The sequence below is a fragment of the Chiloscyllium plagiosum genome, chromosome 5, assembly GCF_004010195.1.
Source record: "Chiloscyllium plagiosum isolate BGI_BamShark_2017 chromosome 5, ASM401019v2, whole genome shotgun sequence".
NCBI classification, from domain to species: domain Eukaryota; kingdom Metazoa; phylum Chordata; class Chondrichthyes; order Orectolobiformes; family Hemiscylliidae; genus Chiloscyllium; species Chiloscyllium plagiosum.
In genome coordinates this window covers 73,398,147-73,419,510 of record NC_057714.1, presented here as the reverse complement: position 1 = coordinate 73,419,510, position 21,364 = coordinate 73,398,147, and the positions used below count along the sequence as shown (strand labels likewise).

The following is a 21,364-nucleotide window of genomic DNA, read 5'->3' as shown; positions in this document are numbered from 1 at the left end:
TACACAGTACTAGTTGGCTTAAACTTAACAGTGGTCCAGATTTTGCTGCATGGATGCATGACTTGTTTCGTTGTGAAGAGTTGCATATGTTTGAACACTGTGCAGTCATTAGCAAATATTACCATTTCTGACCTTATGGCGTGGGGAAGCTCACGAATGAAGCAGCTTAAATGGTTGATCTGAGAAACTGCCCTGAGAAATTACTGCAGCAATGTTCTACAGCGAGATGATTGATATTCAGCAACCTAAACTATCTTCCTTTGTGCGAGGTGTGTGTCAAACCAGTGGAGAGATTTTCTTCTAACTCTCATTGACTTCAAGTTGCCTGGGCTTCTAGATGCCGTTCCAGGTCAAAAATTATCTTGATGTCAAGGGAAGTCAATCTCACTTGACCTGTTGAATTCAACTCTTATGTCCATGTTTTGGATCAAGTGTGATGAGACCAGGAGCTAAATATTCCAGTGGAACCCAAACTGAAATTCTGTGAGTGGGTTAGTAATGAGCATATGCTGCTTGACAGTATTATTGATAACAGCTTCCAGCACCGTGGTAAGCTTCCAGAGTAGAGTGATGGGCCACAAAATGGCTGAATTTGATTGATTATGTTCTTTTTTTTTGTGGATAGGTTTCTGTCCTTTTCTGTTTTGTCATGTCAATACCAATGTTGCAGCTTGCCTAGGAGTATGGCTGTTTAGCACAAATACTTAGAATTGAAGCTGGGAGATTGTTGGAACATAGCCTTTACTGTATTTAGTACAACACCTAAGACCTTTTTTTTTGCAGTGGCTAAAATAGCTTGCTTGCAGTTATTTCTTGATTAAAATATGAAAATGTGTCCCTCAGAGGTGTAATGCTGGCCTGCTGTGAACCTTAGAAGTAAATTATAAATTTGAAGACAGGAGGAAAAGTGTTAGTTTCTGGAAATAGTCTTTTAAACAGATCTATACATGATGCACTGTAATATTTTAGATGTCAGTACAGATAAAGTAGTCTAAGTAGCTGTATTTGATTTATTATTTCACCTACTGTCTGCTTGAAATTAAGTTTCAGCTATTGTTATGGAGTAGATATAATGATGCCATGAATGGCCGGGAGAGTTCAGCTCAATTTAAGTTACTTTCATAGAAATTCTACTATAACTTTGTAATTTGTTTTCATTGAAATAAATCATTTCTACTTCATTTATGTGTTTGAGGTAATATGAGTACAATGTATTTTTGCAGTTTATGTCGAACAAGAACTGGAACCTGAGTCTTAAATTAAGTAAGATATCCATTAAATTTGAGAAGTTGACATCTTCAAGAACATAATGATTGAAAAAAATTGCATATTTTGCTTTAACCTTTGGAAACTTGATAATTGTTTCAATTGTAATAATGTCCGAAATGGTAAAGGAAAATAGAGTTGGATGTACAGAAAGAATTTTCTTAAAAGACAAGTATAAATATGATAAAATTAAAGTGAGGGAAATCCTATCTGGAATGCAATGGCTGAAAAGGCAGTTTTGACAAGTACTAATATGCCTTAAAAACTGTGTTCCCTCCAATGATCATTTAGTTTAGAATACTGAACTCAAGCAGTAAACGTAGAAACATAGAAAAAAGGAGCAGGAGAGAGCCATTTGGCCCTTTGAGTCTGTTCTGCCATTCAGTATGATTATCTAACTCAGTTCCTGCTTTCTCCCCATACCCCTTGATCCTTTCAGCCCTGAGAACAACATCTAACTCTTTCTTGAAAACTTGCAGTGCTTTGGCCTCAACTGCTTTCTGCAGTAGGGAATTCCACAGGCTCACAGCTCTTTTGGTGAATAAATTGCACCTTATTTCAATCCCAAGTAGCCTGCTCCATAGCCTTAAACTGTGACTCTTGATTCTGAGCTCCCTGATCATCAGGAACATCCTTCCTGCATTTACCCTGTCTAGGCCAGTTAGAATTTTATATGTTTTATGAGGTATCCATCCTCTGCTCTATTCCTTATCTAAATCAGTATTTTATAATGTGAGTTGCTGGGGTCCAAGCACTGGTTCCTAAAGCCCACTAGTCATTGCCTGTCAATTGGAAAAAGATCAATTTATTCCAACCCCCTGTCAACCAGTTCTGTATCCTATGTTCTGTATACTACCCTTATCCCATGCACTCTAATTTTACATGTTGATCTCTTATGTAGGACCTTTCAAAAAGCCTTCCAACGAAACTCCATCACTGCTTTCACCTTATCCATTCAACGCGTTACATCCTTAAAAGGGTCCAGTAGATTTGTCAAGCATGATTTCCTTTTTGTAAATATATGCTGACTCTGCCCAATCCTGTTACTATTTTCCAAGTGCTCTGTTATTAAATCTTTTATAATGGAGTCTACAATTTTCTCCACTACCGATATCTGGTTAACTGGTTTATAATTCCCTGTTTTCTCTCCTTTACTAAATGGTGGAGTTACATTAGCTACCCTCCAATCCATAGGAATTGTTCCAGAGTCTATAGAATCTTGAAAGATGTCCACCATTGGATCCATTATTTCTAGGGCTACCTCCTTAACTACTCTGGGATATTGAGTTCTGGGGATTTATTGGCCTTTGTCTCGCCAATTTCTCCAACACCATTTTTCTGCTAATACTGACCTCAGTTCCTCCCTCTCTCCAGATCCTGTGTTCTCCAACATTTTGAGATGTTGTTTTTGTCCTCTTTTGTGAAGACCGAATCATGATATATATCTAATTGGTCTGCTATCTCTGTGTTCACCGATGTAATTCCTCTGTGTCTGACTGTAAAGGATGATTTTCCTCTCTCAATCAATCTCATTGTTCTCCTTTGCTGAAATTTAAAGCTCCCAATTCTTGGTTGCTGCTTTCTTTGGCCACTTTGTACGCTCCTTCCTGGGATCTAGTGCTGCACTTAATTTCCCTTTATAGCCATGTTCAGACCACCTTTCCTATTTTATTTTTGTTCTAGACAGAAATAACCAGTTGTTGTAGTTCCTCCATACAGTTTTTAAATGTTTGCCATTACCTAAGTGCCATCATCCCTTTAAATAACGTTTCCTAATTTATCAAAGCCAGCTTGCACCTCATACCATCTTAGTTTTCTCTACTTAGATTCAGGGCCTTCATCTCAGAATCAACCACGGCACTCAATCCTAATGAAGAATTGCTAGATTGTCAATAATTCCTTTCTGATTATGCAATACCCTGGCTAGGATGGCCTTTTCTCTTGTTGGTTCTTCAACATATTGATCCAAAAAACTATCCCACACAAACTCCATGAATTCCTCCTTTATGGTATTGTTACTGATTTAGTTTGCACAATCTATATGCAATAAGCAATTAAAATTAAGAAATAAAAGTCAAGCTTTTTGAATAATAAAATAGCACATGCTCTAACTTTGCTTTTTTTCTTTACAATTTCTAGCATTCGATCACTTAAGGGAGTAAAGGGAAATGGTTGTGAAATTCATGCTCCAGTTGGAATTTCAATCACTAATGATGATGGGCAGGTAATAGGTGAGGACTGTTTTTAAAATTGATCAGGCTTGATACCAGCTTTTAAGTACAAATAGTTCTTTTGCTTTGTTAAAATATCTTTTAACAAACTTCATTGTGTGCTATTTTCTCTGCATTGTGCTAATACAAAACATTAGTGTTAGTGTACTTTCAGTATATACGTGGTAAATTATAGTCTTAAGTCTAATCATAATGAAATCTATTTGTGAATTCCAATGCATGAAGAAACACAACACTTATAGAACTTTTCCTGAATCTAATGAATTTAGGAAATTTAACACCAATACAAACACAACCTAATTTTCCAACTCTTTAAAGACTCTAGGATAAAGTCCACCAAGACCACGAGATTTAACAACCTGCAGCTCCATAATTTACTCAGTACTGCTCTTCTAATGAGTATAATTTCACCAGTTTCACTTTTCCTTTAACTTCTTGATTTGCAGTTATACTGGATTGTATTTTATACCCTGTATGGTGAATATAGAGCAAAATATTTATTTATTACATCTGCCATTTCTTTATTATTTACTGTTAGAACAAAGGATATTTACAGCCCTTCGGCCCTCCAAGCCTGTGCCGATCCAAATCCACTGTATAAATCTATCGTCCAATTACTAAGGAGCTGTATCCCACTGCTCCCCACCTACTCATGCATCTGTCCAGACGTAGATTAAATGAATCTACCGTGCCTGCTTCTACAGCCTCTGCTGGCATCACGTTCCATGTACCTACCACCCTCTGTGTAAAGTACTTCCCGCATGTATCCCCCTTAAACTTTTCTCCTGTCACCTTGAATGCGTGACCTCTCATAATTGCTTCCCTCACCATGGGAAAAAATCTTATCCATGCTGTCTATACCCTTTGTGATTTTGTAGACCTCAATCAGGTTCCCCCTTTTTTCCAATCAAAACAATCCTAATCTACTCAGCCTCTCTTCATAGCTAGCACCTTCCATCCCAGGCAATATCCTCGTAAACCTTCTCTGCACCCTCTCAAAAGTGTCTTCATCCTTTTGATAAGGTGGCGACCAGAACTGTACAGAGTTCTAAATGCGGCCGAACCAAAGTCTTGTACAATTTTAACATGACCTACGATCTCTTGTACTCAATATTCCGTCCGATGTAGGCAAGCATATCATATGCCTTCTTGACCACTCTATCCATCTGTGTAGCCACCTTCAGAATACAATGGACCTGAACTCCCAGATCTCTCTGCTCATCACCTTTTCCTAAGGCCTTTCCATTTACAGTATAGTTCGCTCTAGAATTAGACCTTCCAAAATGCATCACCTCAGATTTGCCCGATTGAACTCCACCTGCCACATCTCCGCCCAACTCTCCAGTCTAGTTATATTCTCCTGTATTCTTTGACAGTCTCCTATGCTTTCTGCTACTCCACCAATCTTCATGTCATCTGCAAAATTACTGATCAGACCACCAATGCCCTCGTTCAGATCATTTATGTATATTATGAACAACAGTGATCCCAGCACTAATCCCTGTGGAACACCACTGGTTACCTTTCTCCATTTCGAGAAACTCCCTTCAACTACTCTCTGTCTTCTGTTGCTCAACCAGTTCTTTATCCACCTAGCTAACACACACTGCACACCATGGGGCTTCACTTTCTCCATTTGTCTACAATGGGGAACCTTATCAAACACCTTACTAAAGACCATTTATATGATGTCTACAGCTCTTCATTCATCTATCAACTTGGTCACTTTCTCAAAGAACTCTATTAAGTTAGTAAGGCATGATCTCCCCGCACAAAACCATGTTGCCTATCACTGAAAAGCCAATTCTCTTCCAAATATAAATAGATCCTACTCCTCAGTACCTTCTCCAGCAACTTGCCCCACCACTGACGTTGGGCTCACTGGTCTGTATCCGTACTATCCTTCTTGAACGGGGACAGCATTAGCAACTCTCAAGTCCTCCGGCACTTCACCTGTGTTTAAGGATGCTACAAAGATATCGCTCAGGGCCCCAGCTATTTCCTCTTTTGCCTCCCTTAGCAACCTGGGATAGATCCCATCCGATCCTGTGGATTTGTCCACCTTAATATCCTTTAGCCTACCAAGCACATCCTCCCTCCTTATGTCAATGTGATCCAGAGTAAACTAACGTCTATCTCTAATCTCAACATTCATCATGTTCCTCTCCTCAGTGAACACTGATGCAAAGTGATCATTAAGAATCTCACCCATTTTCTCAGGTTCGACACACAACCTTCCTTCCTTATCCTTTAGTGGACCAACCCTTTCTCGAGTTACCCTCTTGCTTCTTATATATGAATAATTCTGCTCACTAAAGTTATTTCATGACCCCGTTTAGCCAGCTTGATTCATCGTTTAAGATTGGTCCTACTCTCCCGATATTCCTCCAAGGCCCATTCTGTTCTTAGCTGCCTGGACCTTATGTACGCTTCCCTTTTCCTCTTGGCTAGTTGCACAATTTCTCCTGTCATCCATGGTTCACGAATCTTGCCTTTCCTATCCCTTGTTTTCAAAGGGACATGCCTATCCTGCACTATCTTCAACCTAAGTTTGAAAGCCTCCACATATCAAATGTGGACATCCCTTCAAATAGCTGCCCCTAATCCATATTTCCCAGCTCCTGTCAAATTTTGATATAATTGGCTTTGGCCCAGTTTAGTACTCTTTCCTTAGGACCACTCTCATCTTTGTCTACGAGTATTCTAAAACTTACAGAATTGTAGTCACTATTCCCAAAGAAATCCCCCACTGCAGCTTCTAACACCTGGCCTGGCTCATTCCCCAACGTCAGGTCCATTATGGTCCCTTTCCTAGTTGGACTATTGGCATACTGCTCTGGAAAACTTTCCTGGATGCTCCTTACAAATTCTGCCCCATCCAGATCTCTGACACTTAAGTGTATCCCAGTGAATGTTGGTAAAATTAAAATCTCCAATCCCCACCACCCTGTTTTCTTGACATCTTTCCATAATCCGTTTACCGATTTGTTCGTCTACCTCACGCTCACTGTTGGGAGGCCTGTAGTACAGCCCCAACAATGTAATTGCACCCTTCTCATTTCTTAGATCTACACATAATGCTTCACTACTCAAGCCTCCATAGTGTCCTCCTTTAGCACAGTCGTGATATCGTCCCTGACCAGCAATGCGACTCCTTCCTTCCCTATCCTGTCTGAAGCATCTGTATCCTGGAACATTTAGTTGCCAATCATGGCCTTCCTTCAACCATGTCTCTGATTGCAATAAAGTCATACTCCCAGGCACCAATCCAAGCCCTAAGTTCGTCTGCCTTACCCACTTGCATTAAAGCATATGCACTTCAGACCACCAATTCCTTTGCGTTCATCTGCTCTCTGCCTACTCTTCCCCTTGGTAATACCAGCTTCATGATCCTGTTCCTTCAAGTCTCTAGTTGCCACCTCACTGTCTACTAGTCTTCTCTTCTGGTTCCCAGCCCCCTGCCACATTAATTTAAACCGTCCCCAACAGCAGGAACAAAAGCTCCCCCAAGGATATTAGTTCAAGTCTGGTTCAGGTGTAGGCTATCCAATTTGTAATAGTCCCACCTTCTCCAGAACCGGTCCCAATGTCCCACTAATCTGAACTCCTGCCGCCTATGCCATCTTTCAAGCCACATGTTCATCCTGCCTATTCTTTCATTTCTACCCTGGCTAGCACGTGGCACTGGTAGCAATCCTGAGATCATTACCTTTGAAGTCCTCCTCTTTAATTTCTCTCCTAGCTCCCTGAATTCTGCTTTCAGGACCTCACCTCATTTTTTACTTATATCAATGGTGCCTCCACGACAACTGGCTGTTCACCCTCCCCTTTCAGAATGCTCTGCAGCCAATCGGTGACATCCCTGACCCGAGCACCTGAGAGGCAACATACCATCCGGGAGTCTCATTTTTGGCCACGGAACCACCTATATCCTCCCCTTACAATAGAATCCCATATGACTATGGCCCTACGAGTCTTTTTGCTGCCCTTCTGAACAGCAGAGCCTGCCAAAATGCAATGATTCTGGCAACTGCTGCTCTCCCCTGGTGAGCCATCTCCACCAACAGTATCCAAAATGGTATACCTGTTTTGGAGGGAGATGACCTCAGGGGGACACCTGCACTGCCTTCCTATTTTTCTCTGCCTTTTGGTCACCTATTCACTGTTTCCCTCAGCAATTCTAATCTGTGGTGTGACCAATTCACACCCACCTAAAAAAGAAACACTTATCCTTCCCGTCAGCCCTTGCTTCTCTCTGCCCTCTCTTCTTGCTGCTGTGTTAAAAGCTGGAGGAGCTATTCTAATAGAGGAGCATATTAACTCACCATTCTCACCCACTTGGGGACCAATACTCCCTTCACTTACATTTTTCTTTGTTAAATACTTATTAAAAACTCTATTTTTACATTCCTAGGTAGCTTCCTCTGCAGTCTAATTTATTAGACCTCATTAATCTTTAGTCCCTCTGCTGTTCTTTATATTCTGACCATTTGTCTGACCTGCCACTCATCTTGTCTCAGTTATAAGATTTGTTTCTATAAGCCTGATGTTTGCTTTGACTTATTTAGTTATTCACAAATGGTAGTCCTCCCCCTGATAATTTTTCTTTATTGTAAGAGTATACTTACTGAGAGTATTCTGAAATAACTCTTTGAACATGTATCACAACTTCTTTATCTGTTTGCATAATACCTGAGTTCATTTCAGCTAGCTCAACTTCCATACTTAAAAATTTGCCTTTGTTTAAGTTTAAAATATTGGTTATAAACCTCATCTTCTCCCTTTTCAAATTAAATGTAAAATCAGTCACATCACTGCTACCTAGAAGTATCTTTATTCTAAAGTCATTAGCGAATGCTACCTCATTACACAATAGCAAGTCTAGTTTTCCTGTCCTCTCAAAGCAGTTCATGAATGTTTCATCCAAGCTACTATTATTGATCGTTTATTTCCCCCCGAGTTATGTATTGGTTAAAATCACCTTTAATTATTGCTGTCCCTTTATCGCAAGCACCCAATAGTTCTTGTTGCATGCTATTTGGAGCCTGCAGATCACTTGAACTAGTGACTTTTTTCCCCCCTACTATTTATCATCTCCACCAAAACCAATTCTACATCCTGATCTGAACCAAGGTCATTTCTAACTATTGCAGCAATATGAACTTTGATTAGGACAGTTAACCCTCTGTCTTTACTTAGTTTCTTATTCTTTTTGAATGTTATGTACTGACAATATTCAGGTCCGAAGCCATATCTCTGTAATGCCTACCAGATTGCATTTATTCACCCTTCAGTCTGCATGATCGATTAATTTGCTTCGCTTTTGAATGCTATGCATGTTCAGATACAGAGACTTTACTTTTGTTTCTTTTGTTACCTTTGTAGTATCCAGTCTAGATAGCTGGTATAGTTTTTTGTTTTTCTCTCTCACTTTTCAACTATTTATTTTCCACATTAATATGTTGCTCTCCTGCCTTGACTCTGACTTCACATATGTTACATTCATCAAGGTGAGAGGTGAAAAGTTTAAGGGGGATACACGCAGCAAGTACTTTATACAGAGGGTGGTGGTCATCTGGAACGCATTGCCAGCAGAGGTGGTAGAGGCAGGCACGGTTGATTCATTTAAGAGGCGTCTGGACAGATGCATGAGTAGGTGGGGTGCAGAGGGATACAAATGCTTAGGAATTGGGCAACAGGTTTAGATAGTAGATTTGGATTGGCTAAGGCTTGTAGGGCTGAAGGGCCTGTTCCTGGGCTGTAAAGTTTCTTTGTTCTTTTTACTCAAGCTTGATTACTCATTCACCCTTTTTTTAATAAAGTTTAAAGACCTCTCTACTTTCTAGTTATGTGGCTCATGGGAACATCTGTCCCAGAGGATTCAGGTGTAGATAGTCCTAACGGTACAGATTTCACTTTGCCCAATACTGATGCCAGTGACCCACAAATGGGAACTCCCTCTCCAACACCAGTCCTTGAGCCACTCATCCACTTTTTTGATTTTGTTCATTCAGTACTAATTTGCACATGGATCATGTATTAAATTGAAAGTACTTTTGAGGTTCTACTTTTAATTTAGCACCTTACTTCTCATTTAAGTCAGCAGAACTTCTTTCCCAGTTCTACCTCTGTTGGTACTGACTGGACCATTACCACTGGATCTTCCCCTTCCCTTCCAAGTTTTTTTTTTCAACCCTGGGCAGATATCCAAAACTATGTCACCGAGCAGATAACACAACTGTTTGAACTCATGCTCTTTGCAGCAGAGGACAGAGTCGTTCCTCCTCACTTTATAGTTCCTGATACCCACTACTTATTCCTTCTTCTTATCCCACTTGACTAGCTCCCTGTATCATGGTGCCATGTCCAGTTCCACCCTGCACTCCTTCACTCTCATGCAAACAAGCTGAGAAAATGTCAAACATGTTAGAGGTTTTTGTACTCCTGCCCTCTGAGTACTTTCACCTGCCTCACTGACCAAATCAGCAAAACCTATCCTGGAGGTGTAACTGTTTGCTGGAATAAAGTGACCAGGTGACTCTTCCCCAACCCCCAAAACGATGAGCCAAGTGTCTGAAGCTTGACTTGACTGAGCTGTAACCGCAAGAATTTACTGCAGATGTGTTTGTCTAAGGACATGCTGGCACACAGAGGTTTCCACACTCTGCATTTGCTGCACATCACCTGCCCTGCCATTTCTAATAGATGTTAATTCATTAATAGTTGCTAATTAAATAATGTATTAATACAGTCGACTTCTCCCACAATAAGTTTTAGCAGTGTCATGTATGAATAATGGGAACTTAAGTACACATGAACCTCGATTATCCGAATGACATGGGTGGGGAGTATTTTGTTTGATTAATCGAATGCTGGATAACATAGTTTAGCCAAGCATCGGCACCTTGCAATCTTGTTTGGATAATCTGAAATTCGTAAAATTGAATGCTGGATGATAGAGGTTCCTCTGTATTGACATCTTCAGAAGATCGTTAGAAAATTGAATTAAAAAAAAAAGAAATTGAAGTGTTTGTGATTTATTGCTATTTGTTGTGCAGATATTTGGAGCCATTTTTATTTTCTAGGTGAATTAAACAAAAAGGGAGATCGAGTTATTGTAGCCCATGGCGGTCGTGGTGGTTCATTTATGACTAACTTTTTGCCTTCTAAAGGCCAAAGCAGAATTATACGGATGGATTTGAAGCTTGTAGCTGATGTAGGATTGGTTGGGTAAGTTTGGATTTCATATCTGTCTTCATTGTTCCCTTCTCAGTTACTGATTTATTTTATTTGCAAGTAATGGATGTATAGAATTTGTTGAATGATGTTTCCTCATTTTAATTTTGATGTTGATTCAGAACTTTGTGTATGATACCTGTTTTTTAACAACGAGGTAATTGGAAGTTTGGCAACATGAACAGGCATGCTATAAGATGAATGTAATGAAAATAATATTTTCCCACTTTTTGGTGATTGAAAACAGAAATTGTTTCCTCTTGTATAAAATTCTGAAAGGATTTGAGAGGGTCAATGCTGAGAGTTTGTCTTTTCTATCTGGAGTTTTGAACTTCAGGGGGTCATAGTCATAAAGGGGAGATCATTTTGAATTGAGATGAGGTGACATTTATTCACTTGGTGAATCTTTTAAACGATCTGTCCCAAGGGCTGTGGATATTCATTCAGTAAGTATATTCAAGACTGATAGATTTTTGAGCTTTCAGGGAATTAAGGGATACGGGAAAAGTGGAGTTGAGCTAGAAGATTTGTCATGATCTCAATTGGAATAGGCCACTTTCTAGTTCCTGTCTTTTTAACAAGTGATTTTTTTTTTAAAAGGAGCTATTTAATTGTGGATAATTTGATGGCTTTTTCCTCTACTTGTAAATGGACATACGAGCAGAGGTTGGGTAAGTTGGGCCTATACTGACGTTTGAAGAATGAGAGGTTAACCTTATTGAAACATATAAGATTCCTAAGAGACTTGATACGGTGGATTTGGAAATGGGGCTTCCTCTTGTGAGAAAGACTGGGACCAGAGGGCTATGTTGCTCTGAAAAATACATAGCTTAGTATGTTGACAGAAAATCTATATCTGTTTCAGTCAGTCAGCTATGTGTAAGCCATCTATGTGATGTTCAACAATATTAATAAGCACAGAACCCAGGCTATATGTGTGCAGTCTATGATACTGTACCTGTGTTAATAATGTCGCAAATAAATATCAAGACATCTGTCTTAACAAAAGTCTGACGGTCTGGTATTGGGTCTGTGAACTAACAAAGAAAACTTTTAAGTACATCAGGGTGTGCTGTTTCCTTGTCTCGTCCCACTACTTACAACAAATGTTTACTTTAACCAGGTTTGAGATATGGCCAATTATATATAGATTTCGGGCCATCCGATTCAGTATTAAAAACAAGTCAGCCAGGTTTCTTCAGTCAACAAAAAATGACTAATTGGTTACGAAAAACAAACTTCTTTGCATCTTTGTTTGAAGATTATTAACCAGCAATTTAGATTATGCAGTACCTTTCTTAAAAATAAAACTGAATCACATGTAAATCTAAGGAGAAACAAAAAGATGAAAACTCTGTGCAGCGTTAAGTTTAAAGTGCAGTGGTCAATAATAGTTGAATTCATAAAAAATTATGGATTGTCCCATTGTTGTTCTGAGAGCAAAATTATTCTGCACCCACAAACTGCTTTCACTGGGGTGATTTCCTGGAATACTGTAATTGACTGAATTCCCTTTGCTTCAGACAGTGAGATTCCAAGAAAATTGACTTCAAAAACTCTCCCTAAGTGATAAGCTTGACTTTTGATGGTTTTCAGCTGACTCACACTTTGTTGAGAGGACTTGCAAAGAAAGACAGAGAGAGCAGTTACTTCTTATGCAGGTCTCTCTCTGAGTTCAAAAATACAGTCATCTTTTTCCAGTCACAAACTGGGCAATGTAACTTCTCTTAGAAGATTCTCCAGGCTGTGTAACTCACATAGAACATAGAACATAGAAGAATACAGCGCAGTACAGGCCCTTTGGCCCTCGATGTTGCACCGATCCAAGCCCACCTAACCTACACTAGCCCACTATCCTCCATATACCTATCCAATGCCCGCTTAAATGCCCATAATGAGGGAGAGTCCACCACTGCTACTGGCAGGGCATTCCATGAACTCATTTAAATGTTGCAATCATACTAACCTCCACCACTTCCTCTGGCAGCTCATTAAAAGTGCTGTTGTTTTGACTATTATTTTTCTCCAAAGTTCCAGAACAATGCAACAGCATGTAAAACAGTAATTGTTATTCCTGGAATTTGAGGAAACCACCTCCAACACCTGAAATACCTCAAAAAAGGAGCAGCCTGTTACAGCCAGAAATCTTTCCCACCCTCCATCTTGGATTACCCAGAATGCATATTCCTGGAACCATTTTTTTCAATCACTTCTGAACTCTCTCCAATGCATTTGCATCTTTCCTGTAAGGTGATGCCCACAATTGTTCATAGCACTCCAGCCAAGATCTACCAAGCCTCATACAAGTTTAACATCCTCCCTTTTACTCTATGCCACCTTTCTGCCCAGTTCTGCAGCTTATCTATATCCCGCTGTAACCTGCCACATCCTTCCTCACTGTCTACAACTCCTCCGACTTTCGTATCATCCGCAAACTTGCTCACCCAACCTTCTAACCCCTCTTCCAGGTCATTTATAAAAATGACAAACAGCAATGGTCCCAAAACAGATCCTTGCGGAACACCGCTAGTGACGGCACCTCCAACTCACCCTCAATGCCATACCTCTGTATTTTTTGCAGTAGCCTACCATGGGGAACCTTATCAAACGCCTTACTAAAATCCATATACATCTAAACTCCCTGCTCCTTAAAAGTGCAACTTTGCTGTTGTATCTAGTGCCATCTCCTCAGTGAATTGTCCTTTGAAACATAGTTCCAGGTATATATTTTAAATATTAGTATTTAGCTCATCTTTTCTCAACATTATTTTGTTTTGTGAATTCATGTGATGTTGACGCACTGGCTGGGCCAACACTTGTAGTCCATCTCCAGTTGTGAAGATGGTAGTGAGCTGTCGTCTTCAACTGCTGCAGTCCATTTGGTGTCGGTATATTCACAGTTCTGTTAAGGATGTAGTAACAAATAAGTTAGAGTAATGTATAGCAATTGCTTCCCAATTTTTTTTTTCCCCATGTTGACCCCATTTTGAGGCTTAAAAATTGTCATAACTCTTGAGCAAGAACTTTTGAGAATGAAGGCTTGTTAAAGTGGGAGCCCAGCTGTTGTAACTTATTAGCACCCAGCTATTAGCGTCTTGGATCTCGCACCACCAAAATTTTGGAAAGCCTTAACCTAACTTTACTTTGAAGGTTTTATTATAATTGTTTAGGATTGACTTCGAAGTAAAGACTGAAAATAAATCTATATAGCATCTCTCTCATCATCAGGACCAAAAGATGTACCAAAGTGAATTATAGACATTTTAAATGAAGTCTTTTCATAATAGTAATAAATGGGAGGATCAGTTCGTGCACATCAAGGTCCCAGAAAAGCAGTGTGATGTGATAACATTGTTTTTTAAGCAATGTTGGAATAGCATTGGATTACAGGGGATGTGATGACCTAGTAGTATTATCACGAGACTAGTAATCCAGACACCTGGGTAATATTCTGAGGACCCAGGTTTGAATCCCGCCATGGCCAATGGTAGAATTTGAATTCGGTTTTTAAAAATGTCTGGAATTAAGAATCTAATGATGACTATGAATCCATTGTCAATTGATGGAAAAAAAACCTTTAGGGAAGGAAACTGCAATCCTTACCTGGTCTGGCTGACAGATGACTCCAGAAGGACAGCAATGTGGTTGACTCTTAAACTGCCCTCTGGGCAATTAGGGATGGGCAGCCTCTCCAGCAATGCCCTTATTCTGTGAATGAATTTAAAAAAAGAATAATAATGTTAGGTAAATGTTTATCAAGCCACCTTGGGAGGGTAGTTGAGGCGGGTAACCTCTCAACCTTTTTAAAAGTACCCAGATGAATACTTGAAACGTCACAACTTTCAAGGCTGTGGGCCTAATGTGGAAAAGTGAGATTAGCATAAGTAGTGATGTATCTAATTTCAGTATAGACAAAACAGGCTGAAGGAGTTCTGCTGTGCTGTATGATATAAGGGGATATTGATTTAGTTTGTTATTGCTAGAGTATAGCATTCTCTCAGTGCTATGCTGAAGTGACTTTATAGATTTTGCTCTCAAATTTTTGAGTCCCATTCTAGCCTATAACATGTTGCATCAAAGGCAAGAGTATCACTGACCAAGGACTCTCACTTGATTACTGAGTACTTTTTATTTGGGAAAAAGATATTTGTTGTTTATTCAAAAGGCTTTTTAAACTAACCAAAATTCCAGCATGTGGACGCTGGAAGATAAAATCTGAAATGTGTGTTATATGTGTGTCTGTCATTCCTAATTTGCATATAAATAAAACCAGGAACTGCAAGAGATCTGAACCAAAAACAGTAATCATTGGAGAAACTCAGCAGATCTGGCAGCATCTGTAGGAAGAAAGTAGAGTTAATGAGTCCAGTAACTTTTCAGAGCTGGTTTTAATCTGTTGAGCTTCTTCAGCAATTTCTGTTCTTGTTCCTAATTTACACTTCTCTGATTAAAAATGTTACTGAAGCTATTTTGGAATAGTTCCAGGACACTTGTAGTTATTCTTAATCCTCATGTTTGGATGTGTTTTAACACATCCAGTTCAAGTGGAATTTAAACTATATTGTCTGGCCTAACGATAGGGACAATAAAACTGTGCTGCAAGACTTTCTGGGGAGTTTGTATGTTCAAGCACTGAATACAAAGTGGATCAATTAAGGAAAGCCAGCATTGATTTGTGTTGGGGTTGTTCTCCTGTGAGAAGAGGCATTTCAGAGAAAATTTGATAGTTTTGTAATGGCATGTGGGATCCAACAAAGTTGACAGAGAAACTATTTGTGAAAGGGTTGTGAACCAGAGGACAGTATAAGTTGAATGATGGAGTCACTCCTAACATTGGAACAATAGGCAAAGAGGAATGTTTCATTCAGCCTATTGAATCTGCACCACCATTCAACTCGATGATGTATAATCATCTACTTCAGTGCCACTTGCCTGCAATATCTCCCTATGTCTTGATATCATTAGTATCTGCTCTTAATCCTTGCTCGTATATGTTCCCCACTCATATGTGCTGTAATTTTATTTTCTAATGTGTGGAACTTTATCAAATGTCTTCTGAAAAGCCAAATGCACTATATCTACTGGTTTTCCTTTATTAAGTATTATCCACAAAAAGGTTCCAACATGATTAACAAGCATGATTTCCCTTTCATAAATCTACATTGCTCAATTTTATTATTCCTTTCTAACTGTCGAGCTATCATATCCTTTGTAATAGATTCTAACATTGCTTACTACTGACATCAAACTAACAGGTCTGTATTTCTCCATTCTTCTTTAAATGGTGGGGTTACATTTACAACTTTCCAGTTCACAGGAACCTTTCTAGATACAATGGTGTTTTTAAAAGTAACCACCTGATTTGATTTGATTTTTTGTAGTCACATGTACCTAAGTACAGTGAAAAGCTTTGTTTGCAAGCAGTACAGGCAGATCATAGCAAGCAAAGACAGGTGGATCATTGGTGCTTAGACAGAGTGAGGCATAGAGGTTACCCTGCATAGAAGGTACACGAAGCAAGATCAACATTAACAAGATCAATATTATTTGAAGTTAGAGTTCATTCATCAGTCTAATAATGGTAGAGAAGGAGCTGTTCTTGAACCTGTTGGTGTGCGTATGTTCAAGCTACTGTATCTTCTGCCTGATGAAGGAGGTTGTAGGAGAGCGTAACTGGGGGAAGGGTCTTTGATGCTGGCAGTCTTTCCACGGCAACAAGAAGTATAAATGGAGTCTGTGGATAGGAGGTTGGCTTCCATGATACTCTGGGGTGTGCACACAACCTTCTGTAGTTTCTTATGGTCCTGGGCAGAGCACTTCTGGTACCAGACCATTATGCACCCAGGTAGTATGTTTTCTATGGTGCATCTGTAAAAGTTGGTGAGAGTCCTTATGGATATGCTGAATTTCCTGAGCCACCTGAGGAAGAAGAATCATTGTTGTGCCTTCTTGACCATTGCATCTATGTGAGAAGTACAGGTTGTCAGTTATTGTTGCTTCTAGCAATGCATACATTTATTCTTTTTATCCTTTTCCTTCAGCATTTTGGGATGAGATGCATATGGTCCTGGAAACTGTACAGGAGAACTTTGTGGAACTATCCATTTGCATTCCTGGCAGGAGGGAACTGTGCTGGATTTGACATTAGGAAATGAGGCAGGACAGGTGGAGAATGTCAGAGTATGGAAGCATTTGGGAAATGGTGATCATTATGTAATGTTCGATATTCAGTTGGAAAAGGCTAAAAATCAGTTCATGATTAAAATTCCAGATTGGAAAATGGCAGATTTTAGGAGTTTAAAAGTTCAACTGGAGCAGTTTATTGGAAACTCATTTTGGATGAAAACTTGGGACAATTTCAAAAGAAAGATGAGTAGGGTGAAAACTAGGAAATTACCCATGAGAAATAAATACAGGGTAACCAAGGTTAGATGACTAAGGATATTTGTGATAAAGTAAGGAGATATATGATGCATAGCAGAATAATAATAGCACTAGAAATCAGGGGAAGAGTATCTCAAATTCAGTAGAGAGGCTAAGGCTGGAATAAGGAAGACTAGGAGGAAGCGTGAGAAAAGGCTGTGATAAAACAAATAGTAAAGCATTCTTTAAACATATGAATAGTAGAAAATTAGCGAAGGATAGAATGAGGCCCATAATGAATAAACAGGTTAAGCTACTCACCGAAGTAAAGGGTGTGACAGAGGTACTAAATGAGTAATTTGCTTCTCTGTTTACCAAATTAGAAAATGGTGATAATGGCATGGTATTGAACAACTAGGCAATATATTGACAAATAAAGTGCTAAAGAGGCTGGCAGCACCTCGGGTAGAGAAGTCGTCAGGCTCAGATGGGATGCATCCTAAATTGCTGAGAGAATGAAAGGTGCAAATTGCAGTGCCGATGACAGAATTTATCCAGGTGTCTCTGCACACGCGATTATCCCGAGGGAATGGAGGATTGGCAAATGTGATACTTTTGTTTAAGAAAGCAGAAAAGGATACCCCAGGAAACTACAGACCTGTCAGCTTAATTTCAATAGTGAGAAGACTATTGGAGTCCATAATAAGAGAAAAATAATTTAATACTAGATAGTCAACATGGCTTTGCAAGAGCAGGTTATGTCTGACAAATTTAATTGAGTTCTTTGGTGAGGTGACACAGGCAGCGAGTGAGGATAGTGCTGTGGGTGGTGTGTATTTGGACTTTCAGAAAGCATTTTATATGGTGCCATATAGTTAGAAAATTAGAAATGTTTAGGATTGAGGGTCCTTGATGGCATTGATTCTAAGTTGACTAAAAGATAAGAAAGGGGCGGGGGGGTAGGTTCTCAAATTGGCGATGAGTTGAAAGTGGTATTTCCTTGTAATGTTAAAAGATTAAATGAGAATATCTCTCTGGACATTACTGTAAATTAAAGGGTTAAACTGCACTGTGTTTGGGTGGGGACAACAATCATGAAAGAATGCAGATGACTATCCATTGTAATTCAGACTTCATTTAGATGGTCATTTGCTACTACTCCCCTGCTATTGTTAAGTTAAACTACCATTCAATCTCTTCCATCCAGAAATGCTTTCTGGCCATCTCTTGAAGCTAGGTATGCAGCACCTGAATTGTCTTGGGGAAGCACTGAGTCAGGAAATTGTTTGCATAAAGATTCCCCAGGATTAGCTATTAGCATTTGCATTATCTCTTTAGGATGATCTCATCCTGCCATTGTACCTGGGGTAACTTGTAACTGTGAGTGACTGGGGGTTGTCTTGAGTGGCATGTGACTGGGGGAGTTGCCAGAGCATCAGAGGCATGACCAACTGACCAAGATAAAGGGGATATATTTTCTTTGTTCAGGGCCTCACTTTGACTCAACCTCACATACCTACGAAGGGGATTGTGGGGGTCGGTGGGGGGGGGGGGGTCGGGGGGTCGGGGTCGGTGCAAAGGGGGTCACCTAGCTTGTACAGGCTTTAATAAACTTTAACTGTTTGCAGAAGTTGATGTGTGCAAATTGCAATTTGTGTGCGAAACCTCAGGAAAAGAACCTAACATCCCATGTTATGGACCAGGCCAGACTCCCTCAAAGTATTTCAAGAAAATAGTCCAGACCCTAACTTTGCCAACTGCTTTAAACAGGTATAACATGGATATTCCAGGTGGCATGCACCTGGCCAAATTACTTTGTTTTAAACAAACAGAATTTATTTACAAGATAACCGAATGAAACCCAAACAAAAGAGAACAGAATACAGAATAACTTAACCTATATGAAAACTGAACAGATTATATCAATTTAATGATGCTGTTCCAAATACATGCAACAATCCCCAGAAATGCCCCTTGGCACAAAAGGTAAAATCAAACACAAGGTCTTATAGGAAAGAAGTCAGAGAGAGACAGGAGGCTGAGCCAGGACCAGCTTCTTTGGGTCCAGCAGCTTTTTCAACTGCCTGATTGCTTTCAGTGAATAGCTAGCCTACCAAAACCAAAGCAAACCAGAGAATTGCTGGGCTAGAAGAACCGGTCATTCGCCTTTCATTGTACAAGTGTTTTTTTTTACTTTAAATGCCTTTTGCCTGAGGCAGTATTTCAGCTATAATCAAATTGGCCCTAAAACCTTTCAACCCCAGACATTTTGGAACCTGTGCTTATATGACCTCCTGAAAAGAAGAACAAAGGCTAACATAACCTTGCAGCATCATCATACCCATTTTTAAGAGCTTGTAAGGGTGTATTTTGTCCTTTTTTTAAAGAGAAGTTTTAAGACCGAGATGGAGAGCTGTCTATTTGAAGCCGATAAAGAAAACCGCTTGTGAGGCCTTGGGTTTTAAAAAAAATTGGTACAATAGAAGCAGCATGAAGTGGAGTCAGGTTCCTACAGAACCTAGTTTTAGTTTAGCTTTCAACAGTTATTGGAGTTTTGAAGCTGCCATACATCTCTCTCTCTAAAAGCAAAATGTTTGACTTTCTGTGTGCCAGAATTTTCTTTGCTCTTTTCTCTTGGTCTGGAGAAACATTTCTCAATAGAGACAATCTATTTTACTGAATTTGTCTTTGCCAATGGTGTGTTTACTGTATTGGAACAGTTGCTGTTTAATTGTTAAATAATCTATTATTCAGTTTTCTAGTAGAGTTAAAGTTATGCCGATTCTTCTTTCTTCTGTTTGTATTTTAATTGGGTGTAAGTATAAAGTGTGTTTTGCTTTAAGCTGAGTAGTGTGACCAATCGCGTTATATCTGGAACACAATACCTTGTACTTGCCATTTATATAAGATAAATATTAGAGTTTAGGCTATCACCTTGAGTTTTTTTGAAGGGCATTTGGTATGGTCCATAACACCAAGGGATTGGTGTTGTGACTCTTGCTTTTTCTTATGGATATAAATGATTTTAGAAATGGGTGTTGAGGGCAAAATCTCAATTTGCAAATGATGTTAAGGTAGGGTGAATAGTTAATTGTGAGGATGATGCTAATTGACTTTAAAGGGGTATTGACATATTGGCCAAATTGACAGCCATTTGGCAGATGAAATTCTATGCAGAGAACTATGAGGGAATGCATTTTGGTAGGAGAAACACTTGAGAGACAATACAGACTTCATGGCCCAATTTTGAGGGGAATACAGTAGCGGACCTCGGGGTTCGTATGCATAATTTTTTGGAGGTGGTCAGGTAAGTTGAAATAGTCATTAAAAAGGCTTACAGGTCCTTGGATTTAGAAATAAAGCCATAGAGTACAAAAGCAAGGAAGTAATGCTATACCTTTGCAAATTATTAGTCAGACCACATTTGGAGGATTGTGTTCAGTTCTGAACACTTATTTAAGGACGAATGGTAAAGCCCTGGAGATTTAGGAGATTTGGCAAAGGAAATTTACTAGAATAATATCACGAATCAGAGATTTTAAATACAAAGAAAGATTACAGAAATTGGGCTTATTTTCCTTGGAGTAGAGAAGACTAAGAGGTTACTTTATTGAGGTATTTGCAATTATGAACAATGTTGACAGGGTAAAGAAGGATATTCTGTTTCCACCGGTTGTTATGTCAGTAACTAGGTTCAAAATTTCAAGATTATCAGCAAGAGAGCTAGGTTTGAGATGAAGAGAAACCTCTTAACTCAGAGAATTGTTAGTATTTGGAATGCACTGCACTGCCTGGGAGAATGGAGAAAGGATTCTATGTGAGGTTTCAAAAGAGAACTAGATATATATTTACAAGGTACTGAGAAAGGTGTGGAGAATGGGACTAGCTGGGTAGTTCTTTCAAGAACTGGTACAAACACAATGGGTTCAATGTTCTCCTTCTGTACTGTAAGTTCAATGACTTAAATAAATTCTAAATTCTATGATTTACCAACCTTCGATCCAGTTAACTTTTCACATAGTACCTCTTTACTAATGAGGTAAAAACAATGACTGCAGATGCTGGAAACCAGATTCTGGATTAGTGGTGCTGGAAGAGCACAGCAGTTCAGGCAGCATCCAACGAGCAGCGAAATCGGCGTTTCGGGCAAAAGCCCTTCATCAGGAAACATGAGGCTTTACCTACAGTGAGAAGTGACTCCAGGCCTCAAGTGGTTTTGTTTCTTCCTTCCCCTTCTACGATGTCTGAGTGCAGGCCCAGGTCCCATA

At 39.4% G+C, this 21,364-nt stretch overlaps 1 protein-coding gene across 2 annotated transcripts in view; it reads left to right on the top strand.

Annotated features, from left to right (window-relative positions):
* gtpbp10 (GTP-binding protein 10 (putative)) overlaps nt 1-21,364 on the top strand; it is a 55,176-nt gene that overhangs the window by 9,307 nt on the left and 24,505 nt on the right. For both annotated transcript variants that reach the window (XM_043690356.1, XM_043690355.1), the window contains exons 3-4: nt 3,406-3,497; nt 10,583-10,727. In XM_043690356.1, the coding sequence (XP_043546291.1) occupies nt 3,406-3,497; nt 10,583-10,727 (237 nt within the window). The remainder of the gene's footprint in view (nt 1-3,405; nt 3,498-10,582; nt 10,728-21,364) is intronic.